Source organism: Cavia porcellus, unplaced genomic scaffold (assembly GCF_034190915.1).
Source record: "Cavia porcellus strain 051 isolate PalLab524CR breed Dunkin Hartley unplaced genomic scaffold, mCavPor4.1 scaffold_12, whole genome shotgun sequence".
NCBI classification, from domain to species: domain Eukaryota; kingdom Metazoa; phylum Chordata; class Mammalia; order Rodentia; family Caviidae; genus Cavia; species Cavia porcellus.
This window is the reverse complement of record NW_026947495.1, coordinates 82,737,526-82,765,230: the sequence shown is the minus strand read 5'-3', so window position 1 is coordinate 82,765,230 and position 27,705 is coordinate 82,737,526. Positions and strand designations below refer to the sequence as shown.

At 50.9% G+C, this 27,705-nt stretch overlaps 1 protein-coding gene across 5 annotated transcripts in view; it reads left to right on the top strand.

Annotated features, from left to right (window-relative positions):
- Nucleotides 1-27,705, top strand: part of Satb2 (SATB homeobox 2) — a 142,565-nt gene that overhangs the window by 88,513 nt on the left and 26,347 nt on the right. For all 5 annotated transcript variants that reach the window (XM_063259515.1, XM_063259518.1, XM_063259516.1 and 2 more), the window contains 3 exons: nucleotides 12,630-12,842; nucleotides 16,178-16,333; nucleotides 26,940-27,137. In XM_063259515.1, coding sequence (XP_063115585.1) covers nucleotides 12,630-12,842; nucleotides 16,178-16,333; nucleotides 26,940-27,137 — 567 coding nt within the window. The remainder of the gene's footprint in view (nucleotides 1-12,629; nucleotides 12,843-16,177; nucleotides 16,334-26,939; nucleotides 27,138-27,705) is intronic.

Below are 27,705 nucleotides of genomic sequence, written 5' to 3'. Positions count from 1 at the left end.
AATGGTCTATGATCTCTAGACCTCATGCCTCATCAGATTCAGCAAAAAGCATTTTGATACATGTCACCATACAGTTTATTTCCTGAATTGTGCGTCATTTTATTTAGAAGAAATTTGGCTAGGAGTACAAGCTCAAATCATATGGAAACACGCATAAATACAGCTAACATTGTAAACAAAAAGCCCTGTCTTTCTACTTTTTCACACATAAGATTTCCAGATGAAAAAACTCCAGGTGTGGTGAACACTGGGAAATGCCACAGAAGCCATCACCAGATCCCTGGTGGGCGCGAGTGCGGCCACTCAGCAGTGCACAGCAGTCTCCAGTCTCCAGGAGCCTGCTTCTCACACAGTGTGTTTTCACAACGAGCTCTTTTAAAAACAGAAACACCTGTTTGCTGAGAGGACACCTCAGCCTTGCGCTGGGAGGTCAGGGCTGCTCTCGGAGCGGTGTCTTCCTTAGGTTTCTCTCGGTTTTGTTAATAAAAACGTGTGCTATGCAAACGAGGAACAGGAGCTGGAGCCACACACTCGGGGTGAGAGTGGACAGGGTGCAGGTCGGAGGCAGCACAGCCGTGGGTGTGCGGCACGGGCAGAGGCCTGTCTGTCCTGGTCCTCAGTAATGAGGGGCCCTGCTCTTCCTGCCAGGGAGCACAGGGAGGAAACCAGGGTGAGCCGTCCTCAGTGCTGACCTCTGGCGCTGTGTGAGCTGGAGTGGCTGCGATGCCCGCCCTGCCTCGCCCTCTGGAGCCCCTCGGGCTGCGGAGCTTGCTCAGCTCTCACTGGGACAGGACAGGGAGCTAGGAATGTCCAGCCTCGGGAGCTCGTGCCGAGAGGTGACAGCAGCTCCCTGGTCTCTGTCCTCGGGGGACCACTGTGCAGGACGGGGCCATCCCGGTCTGGCTTCTCAGTGGGCCCCCTGGCCTGGCCTGGGAAGCCCTTGCTAGCAGATACTTGGAGGAGTTGTCATCTCAGCACTGGCTCCTGTGCCAGAGTGGAGGTCCTGGCTGGTGCCGGCCCACTTTACATTTGAATAAAGCAGCCTCAGTTGTCCGTCCATTCTTTGCACACAGTAGCAGCCATACACTTCATGGAGCTGGCGTGAGATGTTTTACTAGCAGTTTCTCTCTGAACTTTTCACCATTGTACTGTGGACCTGGTCTCTAGCTGTGCGGTTCATTGTAGGTACTGTTAGTGTCTGGATGGACCAATGGCAAGGTGGGAGAGAGGCAGAACAAGACAGGCACACGCCCAGCGCCTGAGAGCTGCGCCTGGAGGGTTCTCACGGAGACCTGGGGCCTCCAGCAGCTCTGCCCTGGGCCTGTCCCTTGCTCTGTCGCAGAGGGCGAGCTTGAGGAGGCAGGAGGGTGTGACCTGCCCCTTCACACCCCTGCTTCCTTCCTTGTGACTGAGCGGCCGGTGCCAGCCGCTTCCACGTGCAGGGTGTGTGAGCGCAGCGGAGCTGCTGGACCGCTGTCTCTGGGTTTGTATCTGTGTGTCTTCACAGTGTGATTAGGAGGCTCTTCAGCCTCTGCCTCTTGCTCCAGTGTGGACATAAAAAAGTTAATCAGAGCCTGTGCCAGTGTGACAGGCTGGTGGCAGAATCTAAAAGACTTAATGTCCCTGCTGTCTAGTGACCCATGATAAGCAGTTGTTCATAAAATATGTATGGTGAATCTTCCTTACCAGACAGACTCTGCTCTCGTTTGTTTAGAACTCCACTGACCTATACCTCTTATGTCAGGGATTCCCGCTTGCCGCCTCGCCTGTCCTCGGAGACCTTCCCTCTATCGGTGTGAATCTGGTAAATGAAGTAGAGGAATCCATGATCCAAGTGAGGCTAAATCCAGGAGAGGCTGTGTGTGTCCCGCTGTCCCTGGACTCTGGTCGCAGGCTCAGGAAGCAGCCCCTGTGGGAATCCACAGCAAGAGTTTCCTGAGCAGAAACGACACGTGCCTCATTAATGTGGTGTGCTGTCCCCTGCAGTGCTACCTCAGAGAACTACAGCTTCCTCTCGTGTCTCGGCTTGTTCTGCTGGCCGATGCTTAGAAATAAGGGTTCGGCTGAAGCACAGGTGCATTTTGCAGGTTATTTTGTGCTTTTATAACCATGGGTCTTACTCCTCATAATGACCTTGCTTGGCCAGTGAAGGTCAGCATTAGCCCCTTGCAGCCTTGGCCAGAGTCTGGGGGGAGGACATGGAGTGCCCCACCCACATGCAGGAGAGTGCAGGGTCCACAAAACCCTTCAAGAATTACTGTGTTGATCGGTCCTCATTTGACCACTTCTTATTATGAGACTTTGCAAAAAAAAAAAAATCTGTAGTTTACTCATCAAAGCCACATAATTTGAAGAAACTTAAGACCAAGATCATAAATACAGTTTATGAAGTCACTCAGCAACTGGAGATGATTTCAGCGGATTGGAAAATTAGATAAAGTGATGTATCAGAAAAGTTAGCCAACAGGTCAGCTGCTGGAAATGTAAATGCTTTTGCATGAAGTGACGTGGCATTCTGCCCTGCTCTCTACTGAGACGATGTTTGCAGGATGTGCATGGCCACATTCGTAAAGTTAGAGTGCAGAAGAGCTTGCTAAACGTCTCGTTTGGCAGTGGCACTGTCAGAGAGAGGGGTGCAGCCTCACAACGAAATATTGGCTTCCAAACTTGAGAGTCTGAGCTTGGGAACAAAACTAGCCTGTTAATTTCTTTGTTTGATTTCTACATACTGTTACCCAAAGATAGACACAATTTAATGATGCATACAGTTTATGTTTGTAGAAAACTTGGCCTCCAAGACACCAGGAATTCATTGTCACCAGTATCCGGTCTCAGTCACCATTATTTCTCAGCCCCCAGGAAAGAAACGGGTGCTCTCAGGTCTCAGAGTCAGGGAGCACAATGAGCCTCGCAGGGTCTCGGCTTCCATGGTCCAGTGAGCCGGTTATAAACCGACAGGAAGGCCTGGGAGGGGAGGGCGCCCGCCCACAGAAAGGGGCTGCCAATATGAAGTGCTGCCGAACAGGCCTGGACGTGTTATTGAGTTTTAGAGTCAATAATGTCCCCTCTTTTGATTTCAGGACGATAAATTAATAAAGTAGGAAGAGATGATCCTGCTGCCTCATAAAATAAGCCAGCTTTCATTTCAGAATCACTGGCCTGAATTCGTAGATTTAAAGATCATAGTAATATTAATACCGCCCGAGATAGCAGTGTCTTGTTACTAGGTGGCTTGAGGTTGGTCCTGAGGAGCCGGCTCACTTTGGCTCCTCCTGCACATGTAAGTTGTTGCCACCGAGCACCTTTTGGGGTGTCTCAGGCAAAAGACCACAGATCGGGTGGGTCAGGGGGCTAAGCGGTGCCCTGGCTGTGGGTAAAGGGCCAGCTGATTGATTGAGCAGCTGCCGACCTCCTCCGTCCACCTGAAACGGAAGTCGTGGTGGGAAACAGGAGAAAGTGAGGAGGGTTTCGTTTTCTCTGCTCACGATGTCCTGTGGTCCGCCGCCCTGTTTCCTTCCTGACCAAGGCAGCATCTTTGGAAACCAGTCACAGGACTCCGCGTGGAAACCTCCAGTCTCTCCATTTTCACACAAAGTAAAGCGGACTCCCTTTGGCTGACAGTTTCACGGCTTTCCACCATTCTGCAGCAGGGCGTGACGGCCTTGTTTTGTGCAGGGTGGGGGCTTTCAGTGTGAAAGTCTACTTCTCCGTTATTTAGCCACTTGCCCATCCTGGGGGATTTCAAAAGTAAAGTATAGTTTTCACAAGAGCAATACAAGGAGAGTTACTGTAAGTCTCATTACTTACACACACCCACCACAGCATGTTTAAGCCATATACGGGAGTGTCCCAGTCACGATCACTGGTTGAAATAGTGACCGTTTGGCCCGTTAAGTGCGTGTTTGTTCAGAGCCAACTTGAAGGCAGTTGGAGCTTGCTGGTTTCTTTCGGTGTCACTGCAGGTTTGGCATCTACATCGACAGTTCAACAGCTGCTGCCGTTCCTTCTGTTCCGTGTCCGTGTTTGCAGCACCTCGTGTTTCCGCCCCTCGCGTGGAGTGGGTTCGTGGGCAGAACACGACTTACTCCTTTTTCACTGCCTCCGCTCTCTGCCTCTTGCTCCCCTCCCCACTGGAGAAAGCTGGCTTCCTGCTTCCTGTTACTTTTTATTTTGCTCTTTGTTGATACTTTGAACTTTTCCTGTAAGAGAAGCCATGTGGTGTTTAGGCTTGCCCCTCTGACTTACTCCACTTAGCATTATGGCCTCAAAGTGCCTCAGAGGACTCCAGGTCATCTTGCTGTGTGGTACAGTAGTGCTCCGGTGTGTGGATAATACCACATTTTCTTTACCTGTTCACCTTTTGATGGACGTGCATGCTGCACCCAAGATCTAGCAATTTTGAATTGTGCTGCTATAAACATAGGCATGCTTGGACCACTGTAAAATGAGGTCTTTAACTCTGTTGGGAAAGCACCTAAAATGGGAATAGCAGGCTCAAATGGAATTTTTAGTTTTAGTTTTATGAGGAATCTTTACACTAATTTCCATAGTGGTTGTACTAGTTTACATTCCCAATAACAATATAGAAGGTTCATTTTTCTCTGCAGCCACGCCAGCATTTGTTAGATCCCCTCGCCAATAAAAATGGTCATCATCTGAAATGAATAGATACTTCTCAGAAGAAAAAATACAGGTGGCCAATAAATACATGAAGAAATGTTCAGCATCACCACCCATTAGAGAACTGTAAATAAAACATCTTACCCCAGAAAGAGTTGCCATCATGAAGGAATCAAGTGATAGCTGTACATTTCTAACACAGTCTTCACAAAAGAAAGATGCCATCATGAAGCCACATTCACATTGCGTTTGAAATTGAAATCTGCTCCTTTTTAGCCCAGGTATTTCAATTTTGTTATAAAAAAATGTTCTGTTTTTGGTACCAGGGATCAAAATCACAACCTTGCTCTTGCCAGGCAGGCACTTACACCACTGAGCCAAATCCCCAAAAAGTGTTGTTTTGATAAATTAACTTTATGACTATGACTCGTGTTTAAACAGTGATAGAATTAAGGCCCATTTGAAATGATTTAAAGTGCTTTGCATATTTAAAGCTGAAAATGTAAAGTAAGAGCTGTCCTTGGATATGCTAGGCATTTATTTATCCCACTTAACAAACGTTTATTCAGAGTTCTGAGACTGCACCAGGGCCACAGTGGTGCTCACCTATGCTGTTGTGAGCTCGTAGTCACAGTGTATTCAGGGTGGGCCCTGACAGCTCAAGGGGACCCAGTGCAGGACAGTGACGGCAGTTTCCCAGGGGAGGTCACTGGGCCTCAGGGAGATTCACTGGCTGTTGATCAAGTAGAGGCCAGTTTTGAACCCAGTGAGGTTGGCTTCAGCCTGACACCCATAAGGACATCATCCGAGGTTGGTTTTGCTATGGCAGAGGAGTGGGTGAAAGACACAAGCCCCTCTTTGGGGAAGGCAGGCTTTCCCACCGACAGGCCCGCAGCACGCCGAGCACCAAGGTGTGCCCGTGTGTGCGGAAAAGCGGGTCCTTTTGGCCTAAGAAGCGGGGGAGATGAAGGCAGACATACTTGAGTGAGAAAGAACGGTGCTGTCGCTGCTTCGGGACCAAGTCAGCTCATGTGTTCATAGAATGCTTTGCTTGTGTTTAAAGGCATCTAATGCTCTGGAGATATAAATAGTCAATAAATGTATTTTTTGGTTTGCTTTTGTTTTGTTTTTGGGAAGACGTGTTTTTGCCAATGTTTTGACAAAGTAGCCAAAGCTAGTAGTTTTTGGGCAGAGCGCCAACAGTTGTGTCACGGAACTCTCCTGGAAGCTCGGGACCGCCAGGCCCAGCACTCTGTGTGTGCAGCCTCACGGTGCCAGGTACTCGAGGTGTGAGTGGAATCCGCGGATGTGCCGAGCTACAGCTCTGCCGCTAACACGCTGCCAGAGGGAGCTTGTTCAGTTCTCTGCTTTCCCCTTGGGGCGCTAGTGTGTTTAGAAAACTTCGATGGGGTCGTGCGTGGCCTGTTCTGGGCCTTCGCACTTTCTAATGACCATGAACGAGGAGGGACCAGGAGCACAGCGAGGGTGTTTACTCTCCGTGACCACTGGTGCGGTGATCAGTGATCGGGTAGCTCAGAGGAAGCGCTTGTCATAAATTGCGGATTTAGGGTGCAGAGAATATTTATGTGCTGGATATAATGCAATAAAAATAGCACTGTATATAAAAAATGGAGTTTGCATTGACCCCAAATACAGCTCCTGCTGTCATTTTCTGTAGGCTGAAGGGAAGATGTGGAGAACAGTGTGAGTCAGGCCCAGAGTGTGTAGCGTGCCAGGCATGGCTGGCCACCAGCAGTTCCAGCAGGACAGGACCGCTGCTCCCAGAAACAAAAGCAAAGCACTTAGTGCTCGAGAGCCTACTGGGTTCTCACGCATCATCAGCCGGCAGCGAGCACGGAGGACGGGGCTTCTGCCCACAGTGGTGCATGTGGTGGGAGGACACCCTCAGGGACCTGATCGAAAAGCAGTGACGCAAGCATGACGGGGAGCCAGTGCCTTTGCGTCATCTCAGTCCAAACCAGGGAGAAAGTTCTGTCTGCCTGCAGTGTATACACAGTGCCTTTGCACCCAGGCCGCCAGCGTGCTGAGAAATACAGCACTGCAGTGTCGTCGCCCGCAGACATGGCTGGTAGATGTGCTTTGTGTTTGCAGAGCTCATTAATTCCCCTCAGATACTCAGCTGTGCCCACCTAGTCCTACAGCAGGCCAGTTGCATAGGCTGTCTTCCCTAATAAAGAAATACTGTAATAAAAGAGAGGTTTTATTAAACTAATGCAATAATGGCATTTTCTTTGAGGACTCAACACATCATTTTTAATAATAAAAATCAAATTGTCATTGTTGTGCCCTGTATACACTTTATTCAAATCAGACTGAGTGCTTTGGCTTTGAGCCTGAGCAGTGCCCTGGGGGTGGCGTGGGGTGGGGAGTGCTTTTAGCATTTCACAGTTGTGGATTGCGAATGTAGGCACCACGGAAACGTGTTTGTGTTCATGAGCTGAGGAAGAAATAGCTCAGGACCGTCTAGAAGGAAGAGGGGCTGGGGTGCCAGGGAGACATTTTGGCTGGGTCAGATGTGGATGGGCACAGCTGTAGTTCCCCATGGAGCCCGCCCTGGAGCCCACGGCTGCGCGAGCTCGTGTTCCCTCCTGGAGATGTGGCTGGGAACTTGGGATTATCTGGCTTCTTGAGAGGAAACCAGGGTTTTGCTCTTGGTACCTGTGTGAAACATTCCAGTACTGTGTGAAAATGAAGGCTAACCGGTAAGCATGAAGAACGGGAGGAAAGCAGCCAATCAGCCTCTCCTTCCCTCTCCCCTCCTCTGCCCCTCCCCTCCCCTCCCCTCCCCTCCCCTCCCTCCTTCCTCCATTCCAAGGGAAGAGTGCACCAGGTGACCACTCAGCGACAGGGTGTTGAGCAGACTCCAGTGGATGCCAAAGCCTCTTCTTCGACCTGACCCTCTGTGATCTTAATCTACATGGTGAGGGTACAGGTGATTTGTTCATCCTTGCTGATTGGTTATGATGCCACTTGTTAAAATCCAGACATAGTTGCAAACTGAATGCATCCTCAGACTCACGCCTACATTATAAACTTTGCCTCTTGAGTCTTTAAAGAGCTATAACCTGACTTCTGAGGACGATTGCCTTTAAACACAATGTGCAGTCCATTCACGCCCCAGAATCAGTGATTGACTTATGTCAGGGTGCTGGGCTTTCTCCCAACTCACCCTGCCTGTGTTTCGGGAAGTGGGGAGTTCGGAGTGGGAGTTTGCTGTTGGGTCGGCAGCACCCTCAGGTGCCATCTCTGGGTCCCTGTGACACTGCTGTCTCCCTGGCTCGCGTTAGCCCAAAGCGCTGGCCTGTTTCTCTGTGTGGTACTTTTTGAATAGAGATACCTCAGTGGTGTTCATTCCGATGAAGACGTGAACACTGCCAGCCACTGTGTTTATCTCCCACTTCAGTGGCCACAGAGAAAAACGTGATTCACAGGCATGAAAACAGTCTCCAGCCAGTCAGATTCTTTTTCTAAAGGGAAGCTGAGGTTTGTCTGGGCCTCTTTCCCTGCTGCACACCTGGTGGATATCACTTTAAAAAATAAATTATGCCTCATTAAATTACAATTAAGTGGAATCACGATCATTTGTTTTTCTGGAAGGAAGATGTTTTGCATATTGAAAGCCTAATTTGTTGCAGGTGACAAAAAGGCTGTGCAGATTACCTAATATCACTTCATTTGGGGGCAGTGTGCATTACTGCGTGGTGAGCACCGCAGCCGTGGAGAGCGTGGCCACGAGAACCTCGGCTGTGGCTTGGAGTCCTGCTTTCGGGGACGAGCTCCTTGTATCTGAGTAGGGTGCTCTCTTTCCTCCTGACGTGTCTGTGGCTGCCGGGCCCTCTTCGCCCCACCTGGTCCTGTGTCCTCTCTGCTCATAAGAGTCACAGTCCCTCCTTTGCCCCAAGGGCGTGTGGCTCCTCCTCGCTAGGGTGGCACCAGCTCCTGCGTATTTGTGATGCTGTTGTTTTTCACTTGTTACTCTGAGACCTGTCCTCCCTGAAGAGGGTCTGTCTCTCAGCTCCGTACCCAGGGAGAAATAGGAAGCAGATTCCTGGTGCCCTTGTCCCTGCTTCATGGCTAGCATGCTGAGCCCAAAGGCCCCTCTGTGGCCATTTGGAGAGTCCAGGTTAGGGCACCAGTGGTGAACCCATGTCATGTGTGCCACTGTTGGTATCATCAAAAGCGCTAAAACATTTGCCATCACTGGTTTGGTGTCTCCCTAGACTTCCTGTGAAGAGATACAGTCTGATCCAGAGAGGCTGCCAACAGTGGAGGGCCGGGAAGAGAGGTCATCTGTGAAAGTGCAGTCAGTGTGGCCCCGCTGTGCCCCGGGGGCCCAGGCACTTGAAGGGCTCAGACTCCGTGTTCCTGGAATCAGCGTGGAGTGGCTGGTCCCTTGCTGTCCGACAGGGCCAGCGTCACCGGAAGTGATACAGATGCCCAAAATAGACATTAGGAGCTGGTTACGGGACATTCCCAGGAGTTCTGAGTGTCGCCATGGGTCACGTGTACGGACAGTGTGGGGCAGACTGCACACCTTGCTGGTGAAGTGTGGGAACCGAAAACACATCACCAGAAAGTGCAGATGTAGAGACTGTCAGCTTATTTGATACATTACAAAGAAATACTGCTTATCTAAAAGCAAAACTATGGATGTGAGTTTTTTCACTTTAAAAATTACTCACCTTCCTTGTTTCATGTGTGGAAACAGCCCATATCAGGGTTGGAGAACCTTTTAGAGCTTTCATTGATCCAAACAGCCGGCCGCTGGCATGTGTGCCAAGGTCCACTGCCTCTGCCATCCTGCAGGCGCGTCAGCCTTGCGTCGCCACTGCACAGTTTACAGCCCAGTTGGGTTGCTCTTCGTGAGTTTTTTGCCAAACACATACTTCCTCTGCTGTGCTGCAAGGGCTTTGACGCTTGGCCCAGCAGCCCATCGGTAGGAGGGAAAGGCTAGAGTGAGGCTGTCCTCCTGCAGCCCTTGTGGAGTCCAGTGCCCATCAGCCACGGCCACCCTGCAGGCTTCTGCATGGGGCCCACAGTCCACACCTGCAGCCCCACCAGGAGGCGGAGGCCATGTCCCCCAGAGAGGGCTCTGTTGCCTTGGATGAGGCAAACCCTTATTCACTTGACTCAGTCCTTTCGATATGTTTTAGTACGATTCCTGGCCTGAAAGTTTAATAAGCAGTATCCTGGTTACTTCATTAATTTCCTTCCATTTGCACCTTCTCCATATTCATGACCTCGCTGCTCACTATGCGCATCTGTCTTCCCAGTGCCCAGGTGCTGCTCCTCGCTGTCCATGGCGCAGGCGGCACAGTGCCGTGTGTAAGTGACATCTCCTGCCCGGCCAGCGGATGATTAAAATGCCAGCTGATGGGGTGGCAAGGGCTTTAGAAATATTTATGTGAGATAAATTATTAATTTACATTCCATCCAAGACAGTTGCAATATGGTAAACATTTACTTTTCTCATTAATGAGACCAGCCGATGCAGGGTGTGTGTGAGTTACATCATAGGTTTTCCGGTGATTTTCCCCCCTGACGGTTTTCAACCAACTAAACAAATTTACGTACACAGGTGAGCCTGCAGAAGGAGGACTCCATTTTTAAAACGTCCCCATGTACATTAAAGGCACCTCACATAAGCAAAGAGATAAAACCTGACACGCCAGCAGAACCCTTCTCTTCCGGGCCTCCACTTAGCCACTTGTTACTGAAAGATCCGCTGTGCGGCCGCAGTGCCACAGAGGAGAGCTTAGATGATGACTTGGACCGCGTTCCCCTGGCAGTGCAGGCCACCTCGCGGGGCTGAGACCTCAGTAAGGCGAATGGATCTCAGGAAGCAGCGCTCTACCACATCTCTACGTGACTGTCTCCTCAGGGTGCTGCTCTGCATTTGCCTTAGGAGTGGGCCAGTTTCCTAGAAGGTTGTCCAGCATGTTGAAAATGCAGAGGAAGGGTCTGTCCAGTTTGAGAGTGAAAGACCACAGTAACTCAAATGAGAAGCAATTAAAACATCCCATACTCTTGACTGGGCTTTGGGAATCCGTGAACTTACAGTTTCGAGCTGTGGTCTATTAGAGCAATAGTTTTTGTTATGTCATGACTTCGTATGCAGGGTCTTAGTTGTAATATGCTCTATAACTTATGAAAGTAATTTCATGGGGGAGGAATCGTTTCATCTTTGCTTTTGAGATATCCAGAGTGACTCTCATAATAGCTATCAGAGTATATTTTCCTGTTGTTCCTAAAACTTCAAATTGTAATATTTGGAAATATTTTAAGACCAATTTATTCCTTTTATGCACGGCTCATTATTAAATAAGGCTTAGAAAATATCAGTCTCAATGTTTTGCTGATAGTGGAAAAATCCACTGCCTGCTTGATTCTCCACCTATAGGGTTTTTTTTTTTTTCATCTTTAGAACAAATCCATTATGAGAATTTCAGGTTGCTCAGTGCAAGCGGAAAGTAGGGTATCTTAAAACAGAACTGACTTGTAATTTTAGAAAAGAATCAATATCTGGATTACCTAATACTTTCTGGAAGACAGATGTCTCACTTGTTGCTTCAGAAAGCATGATGAGAAATCTGAATTTTTCTTAGAACAATTTCACCTGTAGGTATCTACGCACATATATTCTGCCATGCTCTTTCCTTGAGCACATATGGACATACACACATATACGTGCACATATATTAATCTTACACTCTTTTCATTGTATACCATGTTTTGTATGGCGTGCACATGCGCACACACACACACACACACACACACACACACACACAGACACACACACACACACACACTGCTCTAGCCCTGGCTGTTCCCAGCGTTCCTTAGGAGTCCCCTAGTCAGCGCAGCCTTGTGCCCGAGCTACAGTGCTCTCCCAGGGTGGTTGCCCACCCGTGGTCCTCACAGTGAGGTCCTGGGCTGCGGTGTCCACTGGCTGCGTCCGTGGGTGCTGCACGCTGTGTGCCGCATGCCCCTGTGGGCAGCTTTGCCTCCTCAGTACTCTAAGACCTTATTCCCCTGAAAGGTCTCTACCATCGTAGGCTGCAGGTCTCTGGCCACCCGGGCATGCGGTGGCCTTTTCCTGGGAGCCAGGTCCTGCCCCGCACCGATGCAGGCTGGATGCGGGTGAGAGCCCTGCACGTGTGGGGTAGAGGTGGATCTGGCTCTGCCCACCATGCTGCTCTTCCCCACTTTGGGCTTCTGCTCTTTTCTGGAGTCTCTGCCACTTAATCTTGGCACCATTTTACTTTTCTTTGTGTGTTCTCTGTCATTAGAGCTCACGAAAACACTCATTTCCTGTCTGAGGCCTGCTGTTTGGACGAGTCACACATCCAACCAGGAGCTGAGCCCCAGCTCCTCAGGCTGCCAGCCACGTCCTCCCTGCCCGGCGGTGGGGTTGGGCCGCCCCGTGGCACCTCAGCTAAGGCCGGTGTCCCCGGCACCGAGGCACAGATGCTGCGGTGTGTGGTGTTGGGGCATCCCACAGTGCAGTGCCAGGTGTAGCCGTTGGCCTTGTCTTTTTCTTTTCCTGCCATGAAAAACGTGTGTATTGAAACCAGTGGCCGGTCACACAGAAATTCAGCCAAACTTTTTTTTTAAATCGATGTAAATCTCCCATACTGTTTAAATGTCGGAACTAAATTTACCAAACTTGGCAGATTTGTGAAGCTGAGCAGGACTGCCAAGTATTCCCAGTTTCAAGCAGAGAGTTCTAACAGTTCCTGAAATACTTGTAGGAGGCACCTGGTGGTAATTGCAGCTTGGAGACTTCTCCAGCCCTACCTTGCTGGCGGGCCTCTGCACACCCGATGATTACCTCGGGGGTGAGAAAGTGTCAGATTCAGGGGTCCCCAAATCCAGTGGTGGACACACCCTCAGACTGTTGCCTGAGAGCCGGGGGGTGAGTCTGGGTTTCTGAGGGGCGCCAGCGGCCCTGCAAGGCTGATCCCTCCCTCATTTCTGCCCCCAACCAGGGGCTGCTGTCGGAGATCCTGCGCAAGGAAGAGGATCCCCGGACAGCCTCGCAGTCCCTGCTTGTGAACCTGCGGGCCATGCAGAACTTCCTCAACTTGCCCGAGGTGGAGCGGGACCGCATCTACCAGGACGAGCGTGAGCGCAGCATGAACCCCAATGTGAGCATGGTGTCCTCAGCCTCCAGCAGCCCCAGCGCCTCCCGCACCCCACAGGTGAGCCCCCCCGCCAGTCCTCCGCACCAGACACCATGTACTTCATGTTGCAAAGTTCAAGACACCACCATTTAAGGATTCTCTAACCTACAAACAAGCGGGTGAGAGGACTGACTTCTGGCCCCCAGGGGTGCCCCTCCTGCAGTTAGGGTCCTGCTGGCCCTCAGGAAGCACGAGCAGAGGTAGGGAGAATGGGGTGTCGTAACAAGACGTCCAGAAGAAGCGAGGAGCATTCAAATGGGAGCTGAGTTGCACAGGAAACTCAGGTGTTTATCTGAGTGGCAGAGGATGATTGGGAACAAGAAGGAGACAGTGATCCACAGACAAGATGGAGAAGCCCTCGCCAGGGTGCACGTGCATTAGCCAGATCTGGTGATGAGCCCGCCACCCTGCAACCCCCGGACAGTGAGTCGGAAGTGGGGCCACAGTCGTCCTCCTTCCCCAGAGAGTGCCCTCCTAGGCTTGGTTGGCTTCACCCTTCCCTTTGTTCCGCAGTCAGGGACGCACTCCTGGGTCCGATGCAGCTGCAGGCAGCACCCCCAGGAAGGTGGAGGGCTTGGGCAGTGCATCCGTTCTGGTTCAGACCCAGCCCACACGCTGCGGCCTGCTCTCGCCTCCCTGAACTTCTCCCACTCCGTTGACTTCTCACGCACTGTTGCTAGGGCTGTGATGGGCTCTGAAGGATGGCGCCCCAAGTGGTATTTAACACGTGTGAGTCTGTGCAGAACTCAAGGCTGGTGCCACCAGACCAGAGGTGGTTCTGCTCAGGTACTATAGTTTTGCTTTCGAGTTTATTTTCTGACAAATTCCAAGGAACCGATTAAGCATAGAACAAGAATTTTATTCTAGTAGAATATTTGAGCTTTTTAAAGCACATCAATTTTTCTCACACATCTTGACTCTTTTTTATATTTTTGCACCCTGCAATAGATTTTTAATTGAAGATCACTTTCTGTCGTGCAGTGCCAAGTTGTGTGACTTACACTTTAGTCTTTAGTAAATTTTGAGCTTTAGTTACTGTTAAACCAAAAATAAGTCTCTTGACTGACTGCTTTGGACAAGTATAGCCAACCTATTTTACTTGTTTTTTAAATGTTGGAGCTTAACATTGAGTTGTTAAGCTGGCACGTTGTTAATTTGCACTGATACTTCTATGAAATTCACCTGGATTTTTGCCACTTTCAAAGTCCACGAAAGCTTTATTGGAGGGCCCCATCCCTCCCTTCAAGAAGCCCCCTGTGCTTGTTTAAAGCAGCCCTGTTAGTGCTTTCCTAGCCCTGACTCCTCTAGCACCCTTTCTAGAACCTTGACCCACTTATAAGGCTACACAGCTGAGACAGTAGTTTGCTTTTTCTCAAAAGAATCCCATTTTTAATGGGAAATTGATCATTAACAGTTTTGAGATTGCTGAGAATAAGTATGAGATGTGGAAGCATGTTTCTGGGAAGGGCCATTTCTTTGAAACTTTTGCTGGTCTGATAGTTACGGATCCAGGAAGGGATCATGAAGGTCTTTAAAATCATCTCACAAGCACCTGCTGTGAGACGTCTCTGTAGCCAGCATCGTGGTGCAGGAGGGTCCCCGTGAGCCGGGCGGCCCCAGACCCCACGCACTGCACCATGGGCTCCTGGCAGCCTGGAGGACTGACTCGGGGGAAGTTTGGCCTCCAGAGGCTGCTCACGGCCCTGGGCTTCACCGGTGTTTCTCAGTGTGCTTGCTGTAATGCAGCGACTGCACGAGAGCCACATGGATCACCAGAGGCGGTTACCCTTTGCATGAATTCCTTCCTCGCTGTTTGACGACCTTTCCCCGTGGTCCCAATAAGAAAACAGGTGTTTCTGCAGGCGGAAACTCCCAAAGGCTGTGGGACTTAGTGGCAGGGCTAGATTTGAAGTCCAGTTGTTCTCACCTGTCCTTCTGACCACACAGTGTAGTTCCTGAGGGCTTCTGGCTTCGGCTTCGCTCTCTGAGTCCAGAGATCTCAGACCAGTTAGGAAAGAGGAGACAGCTGGAGGCGCTTGTGCAACCACTGAGAAAGGCAGGAATCCATGTGAAAACATTGGCTTTTAGGGGAACGCATGGTGGGTTAGACTTTTGGGGAAGAAAAAGGAGTTGCTTGAAGCCATTAGTGTGGGTGGGTTGTGGCAGGGAGGTAGAAGGGAAGAGGACTTTGTGGATTCCACAGCCCACTGAGCTGGAGGCCTGGTGAGCAGGCTGCACGGGGGACCTGGGTCCAGGCCACGGTGCCTCCGCTCCCTGCTGCAGGCTAAGCATCCTCTTTGGCCTTGGTCCCTCTGCGGGAGAACCATGACCTTTCCTCACTTGCTGGATGCTTACAAGAATTGAGATAAAATTTAATCCTCTTTCTAGAGTCCTGGGCTGGGAAAGGGTCCCTTCGGTCCCACTCACCGTAGCTGGGCTGTCGAGGGAGCAGCCGCACGGGTCCTGGCACAAGTGGGGCCCACTCCACAGCAGCGCTCATTGCCCAGGGGTCAGGCCTGCTACTGCAGGGCCTCTGAGAGCCTCAAAGGCCAACCCGGGCACCGCCGGGGCCAGGACCCAGCGAGCCCCACAGGCTTTGCGATCAAGTGGATTCAGAGGTTTAGGGCTTTCCTTGCCACCTGCTGTGTTGTCCTTCATTTGTCTCTCAAGCTGATGGGAAATCATTCAATTAAAATGCGTGCTGCAGAATGCATAAAATTTCAATATGAGTTTAAGGAAATGAAAACAGGACATCACTGGCATTCCGAAGCCGAGTTTCATGAAATGAAATTTTGTTTCATTTCCACTGATTTCCTAGGTGAAATTAGGTGACTGTCAGGATAGCATGATGATGATAACGATGGGCCCACACATACTCGAATGACATACGTAAAGCTTCAATAAAGAATGAGAGTGACTCTGGGGAGGCATTAAATCGAGTAATCATTTATTATTTAGAGACCTCTACCCATTTACTTATTTTTTTCTGGGAGAATTGGCTCTTCCTGCAAGGTGCACCATGGTTAGACAGGAAAGGTGTGTGCAACTGCATGTGGGCTTTGCACCTAGCCGACCGAGTGTAGCATGGTGCCCAGCCCGCCCCCCCCCTCCCGGGAGCTGCACAGGGGCCGTGAGCGAGAGGGCTGGGTCACCAAAATTCTGTGCGTCCTGCAGGAGCCCACCACAGTTATTTCCAACCACAATTAACCTGATTAGAATAATGGACAGGAAGTGTCCCTCTGTAGCAAATGTGGCTTGGCATCAGCTGACTGAAGCCCTCTGACAATTTCTGCACAGATGGCTGGGCTGAATGCAGCGCGTCTTAAATTGTTATTTTCACGGTCTCTTGGTAGGCCAAAACCTCGACACCGACGGCAGATCTCCCCATGAAGGTGGACGGTGCCAACGTCAATATCACAGCTGCCATTTATGACGAGATCCAGCAGGAGATGAAAAGGGCCAAGGTGTCCCAAGCCCTGTTTGCCAAAGTGGCTGCAAATAAAAGTCAGGTGAGTAGTTTGCAAAGGCGCAAAGTCACGGGTCAGCTGGAGACCCTCTGCCTCCTCCTCCCACCAATAAAAATGCATCTGTCCTTAATAACAGTAACAGCGCTCATCCCTAGGGACCCTACGCAGCCTGCCATGGGCCCCGCTGGTGCTCCAGTTCAACAGTGAGACTAAGCCACAGCCTGGGTTTTTCTTTTGAAGAACTGTATTTTTGCAAAGACTCAACCTTGAGCAGCTCCAGCCCTGACTGAGCTCTGCCTCGGCCTTTTCCATCTCCTGCAGCTGACTTGATTTGTGGCTCAGCGGGTCAGGGCTTCTCTGTGCTCCTGCCGTCTGCTGTGATTACCTACCCCCGCTCCCCCATCAGGTGTTTCTTTTCTGTTCAGGGACAGTTGTTTTTCCAGTGGGAAACACACATGGGGAATCTAAAGTCACGGAAGCTCCTCCAGTAAAAATGTTCCAGTGGTCGGGATGGTGAGGAGGGAAAGCTTGAGGGAGAGGCGCAGACAGATGCCTCAGTGTTTATTTCTGTGAACAGCAACAGTTGAGGGGACCTGCTCTCTGCTTCGGCTTATTTAAAGGGACCGCTGCTGGCTGGTCGTGGACACTTGTGAGCAGGAATTCTGTCAGCCCTAAGCTAAACCATCAGTGCATTTCGCAGAACATGAAAGCTGGTTAGAACTGACTCTGAGAGGCACTGCGTCTGTAACTTGATTTCCTCTGTGACCTTGCGTGACAGGTGTCCTTCATGTCCTTGTGTAGAGATGGAAGTGGCTGGTCGCCCCACCAGGTCCTCTGGGGCCTGCGTAGAAAGTGCTGCTCAGCATTGCGTTGCTGTTAGGCAAGAAGGTTTCCAACAAAAAGCGAGCTTTTAAATGGCAAAAGCATGTGTGGGTGGATGGGAGGCTGTGGCCCGGACTTTTTTTTTTTTTAACTTCAGGTATTTTCAGATGCTGGTAATAGGGAGGCAGGATGTCAGGAAATTTTGAAGAGGGCTGGGATGTTTCCCTTCTCAATCTCAGTGTAGTCACTTTCCCAGATGACTCTGACTCTCTCCATCAATGAAATCAGTGAAACACAGCTTGCTAAGATGTGATGTCCAACCCTAGCATGAAACACATGAAAAGAAAATACCGTGCAGCCTTCTTAAACTGTTAGATGCATAAAATCCCGTGTAGCACATGGCCAGATATAATGAGGGTTGGAGCTGTTACATGAATAAAGCTGTTAAATGCATAATGCCACTTGGCAAAACTACTGTGCATTTAATGGTTTCCACTGTGTAATAAAGGACATATGTGGCAAGTGTGCCGCGAGTGTAAAAGCTGCACAATTGGTTTTGCAAACCTGTCCCTGTGCCGTGGCTCAGTGTAAACATCAGAGTTTCTCCCCGTGCTGCTTCTATGAGCATCTTTCAAGGAAGGCGGAGTACCAGTCTGAGAACGTGATCCCCAGCGCCTGTGATCGTCCCATGGACTTGGCACAGAGGCCCTGGAACAGCGATGGCGCAGCTCCCCACACAGTTCAGGTGGCTGATTGAAAGCCGTGTCTGCCAGTTGGCAGAAGCTTGTTTTTTGATGCCTCCCGAAGAAATCAGTAGCTGGGATTCTGTAGAATCTGTAAGGAAATGTCATTCTGGGAACCAGAATGCTAAGCTCCGTGGGGATGAGACCCCGGGAAGCTGCCTTTTCCCAGCGGCTCGGTGTCTCATCCTCCCTGACCAGCAGGGAGCTCCACTGTGGAGAGCAGACAAGACAAGCAGGACAGGTGTGGAGTTCAGGAATGGTGCTGCCGCGAGGAGGGCCTAACCTACCCAACAGCTCGGCGGGCGCAGGGTGTGAGACGCGTGTGTCTGAGCACCAGTGTGCGTGCCTGGGGAGGGAGCACACCTGGAGAGGTCCACCACGTGCCGTGGCCCCTTATGCAGGTAGCTGCGGGTCTGAACACAGGCTTCCTCTCCTCCCGCTTGTTCTCCCGTGGAGTGGTGGAGGAGAGAATGCCTGTTGGAGACTTTTCTGTCCACACAGAGGTCAAATTAGTGAGGCCTGTACTGAGGCCTCTTGTGAGCCCCATCCTCACGCACACAGCACCCTTCCCTCCCTTCCGTCAGAAAGTCCTCCTAGAATGAACCCGGCCTGCTATCAAGCTCTGTCCTGGGGTATGGCCTGCTGGAGTCACCTGTTAAAATAGTGCCCGGCCCTGTGCTGTGGAGGCAGCTTTGCGGGAGGAGGCGGGGGAGGGGAGGAGCTGCGGGTGGGCGCTGTGCCCGGGGCGGGCTGAGGAAAGTCCTGGGAGCAGATGAGAGGCGTGCGCGCTCCCCGAGCACTGCTGCTCAGTGTGGTCAGTGTGGTCTCGGAGTCCAGAGGGTTAGCTGCCTGTCTTCCTCCAGAATCGGGATGGGATGCCAGTGCCATGGATGGGCCCGAGGGTGTCACCGGCCGGTGTGTGTAGGACACTGTGTGCCCAGCCGTGGCCAGCGTGCCTGCGGGGCCCGCAGGAGCGCCTCATCCCTCGGTAGCTTCTGTGGTCTCCTGTCCCTCTCACTGCTGTTCTGCAGGGCTACTTGCGCAGCCCCTTCCCACCCGCTCTGCCACCTGGGGCCTGGAGGTGGCCATCCAGAAGGCTGAAGGCAGCCTCCAGGGGTCTTCCCTCCACAGTCCATGGATGGAGCCTGAGGCAGGAGGGTCACCATAAGTTGGAGACCAGCCTGGGCAACACACTGAGTGCAAGGCTAGCCTGAACCATAGCGAGACCCTGTCTTAGACCCTGTCTTAAAAACCCTTATCACGGTCACAGTGAAAGAACTTTGCCCCATGCTCTCTCCTAGGGACTGTGTAGCTTCTGGATACATATTTGGGTGTTTAATCCATTTTGACTTGATATTTTTGGATGGTAAAAGATGATAGGGTAAGGGTCCTTCTTTTGCATTTGGAAATTCGGCTTCCAGCACCGTTTGTTGAAGGAACTGTGCTTTCTCCCTGTGTCTTCTTGATGCTCTGGTTGAGAATTGCTTGACCATTTATGCTTGGATATATTTCTGGGTGCTCTGCTCTATTCCATTGGTCTATCTTTGCTTTAATGCAGTACCATACTATTTTGATTACTCTAGCTTTGTAATGTAATTTTAAATTTGTAAACTTTAAATTTTAAAGTGTGATTTGTTTTCTTCATCAGTATTGCTTTGGCTACTTGGTTTTTGTTGCTGTTTTTCATTTTTGTTTTTGGAGTTTTGTGGTTCCATATGAATGTTAGGATTTTTTTCCTATATCTTTGAAGAATGCATTGAAATCTTTTGTTTCTTTCTCCTTCTTGTCACCTTTCTTCTTCCCGTTGCCTTCTCCCCCTCCTCCTCCTCGTCCTGTGCCGCCTCCTCACAGCACTGAGCTGTTTGTGTGTTATTTCTGGTATTCAGGAGGAATACCACGTGTGCACCAGTGCGTGTCCACGTGAAGAACCCTGACTTGGCCGAGGCCGCATGTATCTGGGGTGAGGGACAGCACCACTGGGTGTTACCCTCCTTCCTTGGGCCTCTGTAGCAGGGGTCCAGAGTTGTGCAGTAAAATCCCCCTTCTTTTCAGCCTTTGTGAATGCACCATAGAAGTGTGAGGAGCCTCTGTCAGGAGCCCAGATGGCTGACAGTCAGTCCTCTTGTTAGGGGGCCGCACGACTGTGGAAACAGAGAGGAAGCAGGTCACTTTACTGCCACCGCCAGGCAGCACGGAATTAGGCCTGGACTCTAGCTGTGCCTTGCACAGGCCTGGGCTGAGCCCCGGAGTCCCGGCCAGGGTTTGCGGAAGCCCTGGACGTGTCTGCTGCTGGTTAGCCTCTTTCTGCTTCAGTTTTCTTGATTAGGTTATCTCGAGTCATTAGGGGGGTTATTTATTTTAATAGACACTTATTGGATTCGTGAAAAGAGACTTCAGTGACTGAGATACAAGAGCTGAATATTATCTGGCTCATTTCACACTTCAGAAGAGTCTCAACCAGCTGAAGAGAAATCCTTTCACAGTTACAAAAGTTTGTTTGGGGACTTTCTGTGCTTCCCTTGAGAAAGCGAACTGTCTGTGGTTAATAATACGAATTTTCTTTTAAGACACTGAGAAAACATTGCCTTCGGTTACATATGCTGACATTTTCTGTATTGAAGAAGTGGGTGATAAATGGCCTTTTACATTGCTGCTGCTGGAAGCCTGAGTCATTCTGCAGAGCTGTTCATTTGCCGACGTTCACTCCTCGGGGTGCCTGGAGGGGCAGGTGTGGGGGCTCACTCCGGGCACCCAGGTCCTCTTTGCAGCTCTCTGTCGGGGACAGCCTGAGAAGCACAATCCTGGAGCGATGCCCTGCCTTCCAGGAGCACAGGCCTACTCCACAGGGATGGAGTGTCCCTCTTGCCCTGGAGATCAGAGCACACAAAAGCTCGTGTTTAATACTTGATTGTACTACTGTGAAGTAGCATAGAAACCGGGGAACTCTTCATAGGTGGATCTTTCCCTCTGTATAACGAAAAGATCAGAGGGATGGGAGAAGTTAGAGGCCTAACCAGTGACCTGGCTCCGGGAATACAAGCCATTTTGTAGCAGCAGCGTTTCAGCACCATGGACAGGAGCCCTGAGCTTCAGCTGTGCAGCCTCCAGCCCCTGCTGGTAACTGCGGAGGCACAGGGTTTGGGCCCCTAGTCCAGCCTGCTGTCTAACACAGGCCAGACTCTGCAGCTCTGCTCTCATTCTGCAGAAGGCCTTGGTCATTTGAACTCTCAGCCTTTAGTGTGCAGTTTGGGGACCTTTAGACCGTGTGTTGTGTGTGTTTAGTGAGATAGATAATGCTATCCTTATTTATTTTCAACCCAGGAGAGCTTTAATACCGGACACATGAACAGTAGCAACAAACATATGTATGGAGAGAGACAGACAGACAGACAGATGGGAAAAGAGGGAGGGAGAGAGAGAAAACAAAATGTGAATAATGAGAATAGACTTTTTAAAGGATTGATGTAGCTGGTGATTGTTGTTCTTTCTCTCTAGAAGGAAAACTCGTGGGGGTGAAGTTTGTCAGATCGTACTTTACTGCCCCGGGCCGCTGTGGTCCTGGTTAACAGCCAGCAACGAGATTAACTACAAGAAAAGGTGTCTGGACTTGGCTAAGTGGCGCTCCTTACTCTGTCATAGTCTTCCTCTAGGACTTACTGTTCAGTGAGAAGTGGGAGAGAAAGTCAGTTCTGTGTCACATCAGTTAAAACCCTTCTGCTGACTGCCAGGCTACAGGATAAGAGGTGCTTTCCTTGCCTGGTGTCCTTTGCATCTGGCTCCTCCTGTCATTTCTGGACCTGTTTCAGCCTCTGAAGTTGGTCGTGGTGCCTGGGAGTGATGGTCCTTGTGTCTCTGCATCGATGGGGTGACATCTGCTTCCCATCTCCTCATGCTGCCTGGTGAGACCTGCCTCTCTCTCCTGGCTTGCCTTGGCTGTCCCATTCACAGCGGTGATGCTGAAGTCAGAAGTAATGGTGACAGTTGGGCTGGCTATGCGACATACCAGCCCCTGCATGGCACACAGGAGGGGTGCTAAGGAGCACAGAATTCACCTTCTGAGGTGCTGACAGGCTGTAATTCACCTCACGGGGTAAAGGGCACCAGTCTGCTTTTCTTTCCATAGTCATGCATTAGAGGCAGAGAAAGAGACCTTGGAACACTCCAGTATTGTGTGTGGAATCGGTGCCTCTGCATCATCACTGTGAATTCAGAACTGATGCCCATGCACTCCAGTGATTCCGGTTAAATCCAGCGTGCATCTCCAGAGCGCCTCTGCGTACAGGGACCCATAGTCTGCCCTGGAAGTGCTGACGTGCAGGAGTGAGCACTGTGGGGTGGAGCACAGCCCCTGTTACTTTGTGGAAGCAGGTGCACATCAGGCATGGGGCAGCCAGGTGTGAGGTCAGGTCGGAGCCTGGCAGCCAGGCCTGGAAGCCCAGCCTCTGGGCTCGGAGGTCCCATCCAGGAGGCGTGTGGCAGGCTGCAGGGGTGGAATGTTTGGTACGTTCCAGGTGCTGGAGAATGAGGTCAGGAAGGAGAAGCAGAGAAGTGGGGATTTCATCATTGTCTCCTTGATGCTCTTGAGTGTGATCCTCTGTCTGTAACTCAGCAATGAAACATCAGATTCTCAAGAGAGAAATTCCCTGTATCACCATTCCTCTTCCAAAAGGGAGTAGTGGCACGTTTCTTCAGGCAGTTGGAGTCCGTGCAGCATGATCTGCTGTGTAGGTTCAGGTTGCCCTGCGGCCCTTCAAGGACACAGGGTGGCAAGCAGATGGTGCTTTGACTGCTAGGGTCACTTCAGCTGCGTGGCTGGAAAGAGTGGCCAGGGCTGTTTTGTTTGCAGAGGGGAAAACATTGGCCTGCGAGGCTGGTAAGGAGCCTAAGGTGAGACATTAATGACTGTTATTCACTTGTGCACCAAGTGCTCAGTGATTGAAGAGAGTGGTCTCCAGACCTGGCTTCTCTCTAGGGTTGAGACTGGAAGGCAGGATGAAGTTTTAATCGTGCGTTCTTAGGCTGCACACGTATTTTCCTGTGTAAATTCTAGGGACTCTGAGTTTTTAAGCCTCTGTGTAGATACAGGCTGTGTAGACTCATGGAGGTAAGGCAGGAGGATACAGAAGTGCTGCCCTGTGCCGCCCACCCCATTTCCCCCAGTGTGAACTCCGCACAGCACTACAGTGCCATTACGGATAAAGTGCAGTCACCCAAATCGGGACATTATCATGCGTGGGTTCAGGCTGCTGGCTAAGGCTCCAGTCTGATTCCTCCCGCTTCTCTGCTGGCTCCGTTTCCTGTGCTGGGACCCCCTCCCCAGCAGATTGCATGTGGCCATGGCCGCCTCCCTCAGTCTGAGTGTGCTAGGTGTGCTCTTGTGGCCTTGTACTTCTGCAGCATGCAGATCGATGTTGGTCATCAGCTTCGCCTGATGCTCTGTGTGTTGGCCGTGCCTGTCCCCAGTGTGATATTGTGTGCTCGGCAGCGCGTGGCATCAGAGCGTCTGTCTAGGGAATCTGCGCGCCCTCTCCTGTGATACTGATCTTGTGTCACGTGGATTCTGCTTAGCACTTTCAGCCCTGCTGCCTGCCCACTGTCCGCTGCTTGTGGTAGTTGGCAAGGAGCAGAACCTGGAGAATGGACCAGAGAGCTATGCACCAACTTGTGCAAGACCCTCTTCTTACATTGAAGGACCCAGGAGCCCCTGTGGGGAGTTGCCCACGCAGAGGTCACCCAGTGGCCCCTACCGGAGAAGGACTTAGCAGCCAGCCCTCAGGCTGCATGTTTGGTGGCCTCACCACCTCCTAGTCGTGCTTGAACACTTCTGGCTCACTCCCAGTTTCACCAGGTCACGAAGGCCACACTGACTTAGGAAGATGAGGCGAGTCTCCAGTCAACACTCCCAGTCGTAGAGAGTCCATCGCCCATGGTGTCCACTCAGAGCGGGCCAAGGCTGGGACTAGGTGAACTTCTGGATCAGCGTTTCTGAAATGAAAACAATTCCCCTGGAATGTTCCACATAATACAGAGGGAACAACAACAAAAACCCTATTTGAGATTTTTAACAGAAAAAGGAGATTTGTTTATTAATAATTCATGAGTTCCCATTGAACATGCACGACAGAAACAGTGCTATTCAATAGAGAATACTGTCATCTGTCACTGTTTTATTTGACATTTACACTTTTTTTTTTTGCCTGATACTGCAAAACTTTCTTGGATGGCATGCAAAAATTATATAAATGAAAAGAATTCCAAGGAGGGGACCCTTTCTCTCTTCTGCAGTGGGTTTGCTCGCAGCCACAAGTGAACGCATGCACCCCTGCCCCACACACTCATTGGCCTCTGGAGCTGATCAGAGACCCTGTCTTGCAAGCAGAAAGTACCCGAGACGGGGAGCGTGGCGGGAGAGCAAGGCGGGCGCACAGGATAGCGGCAAGACGGGGAGTGCGGGAGGGCGGATTTCCTGAAGAGAGGCGTCCGGGGATGGCGTGCAGGGGAGTCAGTCAGGAGAAAGCAGATCATGGCTGCTGGGAAGAAAACCAGAAAAAACTGCCATTTCAGATAGGAATACATATTCATAAACGGCAGCCCAGGGGCTCCGCCATGGGAAGAGCAGCTCCTGGGAGGGGAGCGGGTTGGAGTGGGGAGCCAGCCCTTCGGCATGGTGCTACTGTAAGGCTCTTGCCGATCTTTCTGCTCCGTAGGTTAGTTATTATTTATAAAAATCACAGAGCCAGCTGATACATTCATAAGCTAATTATTGAAGCAGCTGGGTACACATGGTGCAATATGTCCAAGGCTGGGAAGTAGTGCAGATTTCTTGGGGCCTGCTGTGGTGAGGGCGCCGTTGAAGGCTCCATCCCCTAATCTGATCAGCCAAGCACACACTTTGTGGAGAAACTAGATTAATAACCCTCTAAATACCATGAATGTGCTTCACCTTCCGAACTGGGATCCCTTAAACATGCCATTAGCTTGGCTCCATCAGGGATTTGAGGGAGTTCTCTGTGCCTGAGAACAGGGGCTCGCGGGCCACTTCCCCTGCCAGAAATTAATTTGGTTTGCTTCTGCCTGCACACATGATCACACTTGTGTCTAATCCGCTCCCTAATAGCTTCAAGGTCAGGCCCTTGCTTGTCAGTGGGCAAATGGAGCCCCGAGCTCCTCCAAGACAGACACAGATCACGCCATGCATTTGCAGGCCCAGACACTGTCCTGCGTGACCTCTATGACATGCACGACAGCAGAACTGATAAGCCAAGCGCGGCCATGGACGTGGCCCAGGACATTCCCAGTGTCGAGGTGGAGGTGCTGCCCCTTCGGGCCATGGCGTCCCACGATGCAGCCCGTGCCCAGAGCAAAGCAGCAGGTGCCGTCTGCCTGCAGGTCTGGCGTCTAACAGATGTAGGGTTTTGTTTCTATTTTCCGTACAGCGATGGTCCCCGAGGTCCCACCTCCCCTGGGAGATGTTAAACATACCTGTCTGAAATGTTTGAGAGAGTTCAGTTGGAGACTTACTCAGATCTGTGAAAAGATGGAGAAATAGGAGCTTATTTTTCCACAGATGGTTTATTTTCCATTTCAAGAATTCTTTTCTTTGTATGAAAAAGCCCTTGAGGAAAAACACTTTGGGATCAGGAGATTTTTTTTCAAATAAAATTTATTTTCTGGTGGGGCAAAAAAAATTATCTTCATTTCTCATCCACATGGCACCTTGAAAATTAACCATTACTTCCCTCTAATTGACTAAAAAAGTCTGAAAACTCCAAGAAAGGCATTTCCCCACAAATGGTAAGGTGTCTTGTTTTCACCTTCCTCACCCTGCAACTCTCCAGCTCCCAGTTTATTGCAAGAAAAGATCAGGTCTGCGCAAACGTGGCCTCTCACTTGTAAAAACAAGGCAGTGTTGTGTTACAGATTAGTTTATAAATCCCCGGTGGCTTCACAGTTCAGTGCCTACAGCTGCTGCAGATGGGCCTGGGTTTTTGTCTCGGCGCGGTGCTGCAGCCGGCAGTTGAAGGGGAAAATGGAATGATCAGGTTATTAACATGGAGGCCGCGAGGAGGAGGCTGCACAATGAGAACAGCTGGTGTTGCTGTCTTGGCCGATGCAGCGGAGATAATCAAATCTTGCCTTTTTTTGGGGAAAGGCAGAAGACACAGTAGAGAGTTAGACAAACAACGGCTTAGGATATTACATGGGGCTCTTAGAGTGCATGTCAGGGACTCGCATTGGCTCAGGAGGGATGGTACAGGACTGCTTGAGATTTGGGATTCGTTTCTCACCAAGTCAGTTTGTGTTTACTTAGGTACCTTTTCAGAGAAATTTTTACTCTTGCAAAGAGGCGTGATGTGGGACAGTCCTTGTTTTTAACATTAATGATGTTGCTTGGAAATGATGGTTAGAAAGCGTCTGGGCACAATATTTTGACATGAGTCAGGAAGCGATGTTGACAGCATCCTCTGTATTATTTTCATATCATCCGTCATTATTTGCATTGCATTTTCTTTCTCCTGCAGTTGCAGGAGCAAGGACATCCGGATGCCAGAGTTGGGAGGCAGACTGTGCAGGTGTGAGTTGCCCAAGGCTGCCTTCCTGCAGGTGTGGCCTCGCAGGCAGGTTGGTGATGAGGGCAGGGAGCCCAGGGCCCTTGGAAATGGAGCGAGGGCACCTTCGCCATCCCCTGCTGGGGCTGTTGTCTGTCGAGTGCGGGTACTCAGAGCTGCAGGGTGTTTTCTCCCGGAGAAGGCCAGTGCTGTTTACACTTAGGCTTTCTTCTTCTTCAGAGTTTGTCATCTCCTAATATCCATTGGCTCACGATCAGTCTTATCTTGAATGGGATTCTAGCCAGTTGGGCGGCTTCTAAGAGTAGTAGCTGACCACTGCCACTCCCTTCTGGTGACCAGGGAACTGTAATCTCAGGTGAGGCCCTCAAAGGCATTGTATGGAGAATGTGGTAAGGGCGTCATGCTGGAGGGCATGTTGAAGTCACGAACCAGAGAGGATGCTCTGGCATGGTCATCTGAGTCCAGGCCAGGGCTGCTGTGCCCTCTGTGGCTAACCAGTGCCCCTCTCCGCAGGGCTGGCTCTGTGAGCTGCTCCGCTGGAAGGAGAACCCAAGCCCGGAGAACCGCACGCTGTGGGAGAACCTCTGCACCATCCGCCGCTTCCTGAACCTCCCCCAGCACGAGAGGGACGTGATCTACGAGGAGGAGTCGCGGCACCACCACAGTGAGCGCATGCAGCACGTGGTCCAGCTGCCCCCCGAGCCCGTGCAGGTCAGCACCCCTCCCTGTCCCTGTCCCTGCCCCCGCTCCCACCTGCAGGCCTGCAGCAGCTGCCAGGGGCCCAGCAGGCTCTGCCACACGCCCAAGGCAGGGCCCTGTACTCACAGTGGGCACTGTGTGCACTCCGGGGCGCTGTGCACAGAGGGAAGCGACGGAGGGTCAGATGCCCAAGACGGCTGCTTGCTTGTGCGCTGGTCCCTGGAACCTGGGAGAATTGGATCTCCCTGCCAGTTTGTTCTCTAAGAAAAAAACGAGTCATTATTGAGCCCAGATTCTTCAAGGAGCATTTATTTAGGGTGAGGAAAAGAAATAGCTACCAGACCTAAGGCATACCTTTGAGTGCAGCTGAACTTTTGGAAGAAACTGTGAGTTCTTAGAATTTTAAGATGTGATTTGATGCTGTCTTTGGTTTCCTCCTTTAGAAAGTCTGCCCTTGCTTGGGCAGCATGTTTTGCTGGCTTAGTTTTTGCTGTCACTGAAACTTTTTCTTTCTAAAAGTATTGAGCTTACAGAACCTCTCAGGGAGCTAAAGCTGCGCTTTCAGGAAGAAGCGTGACAT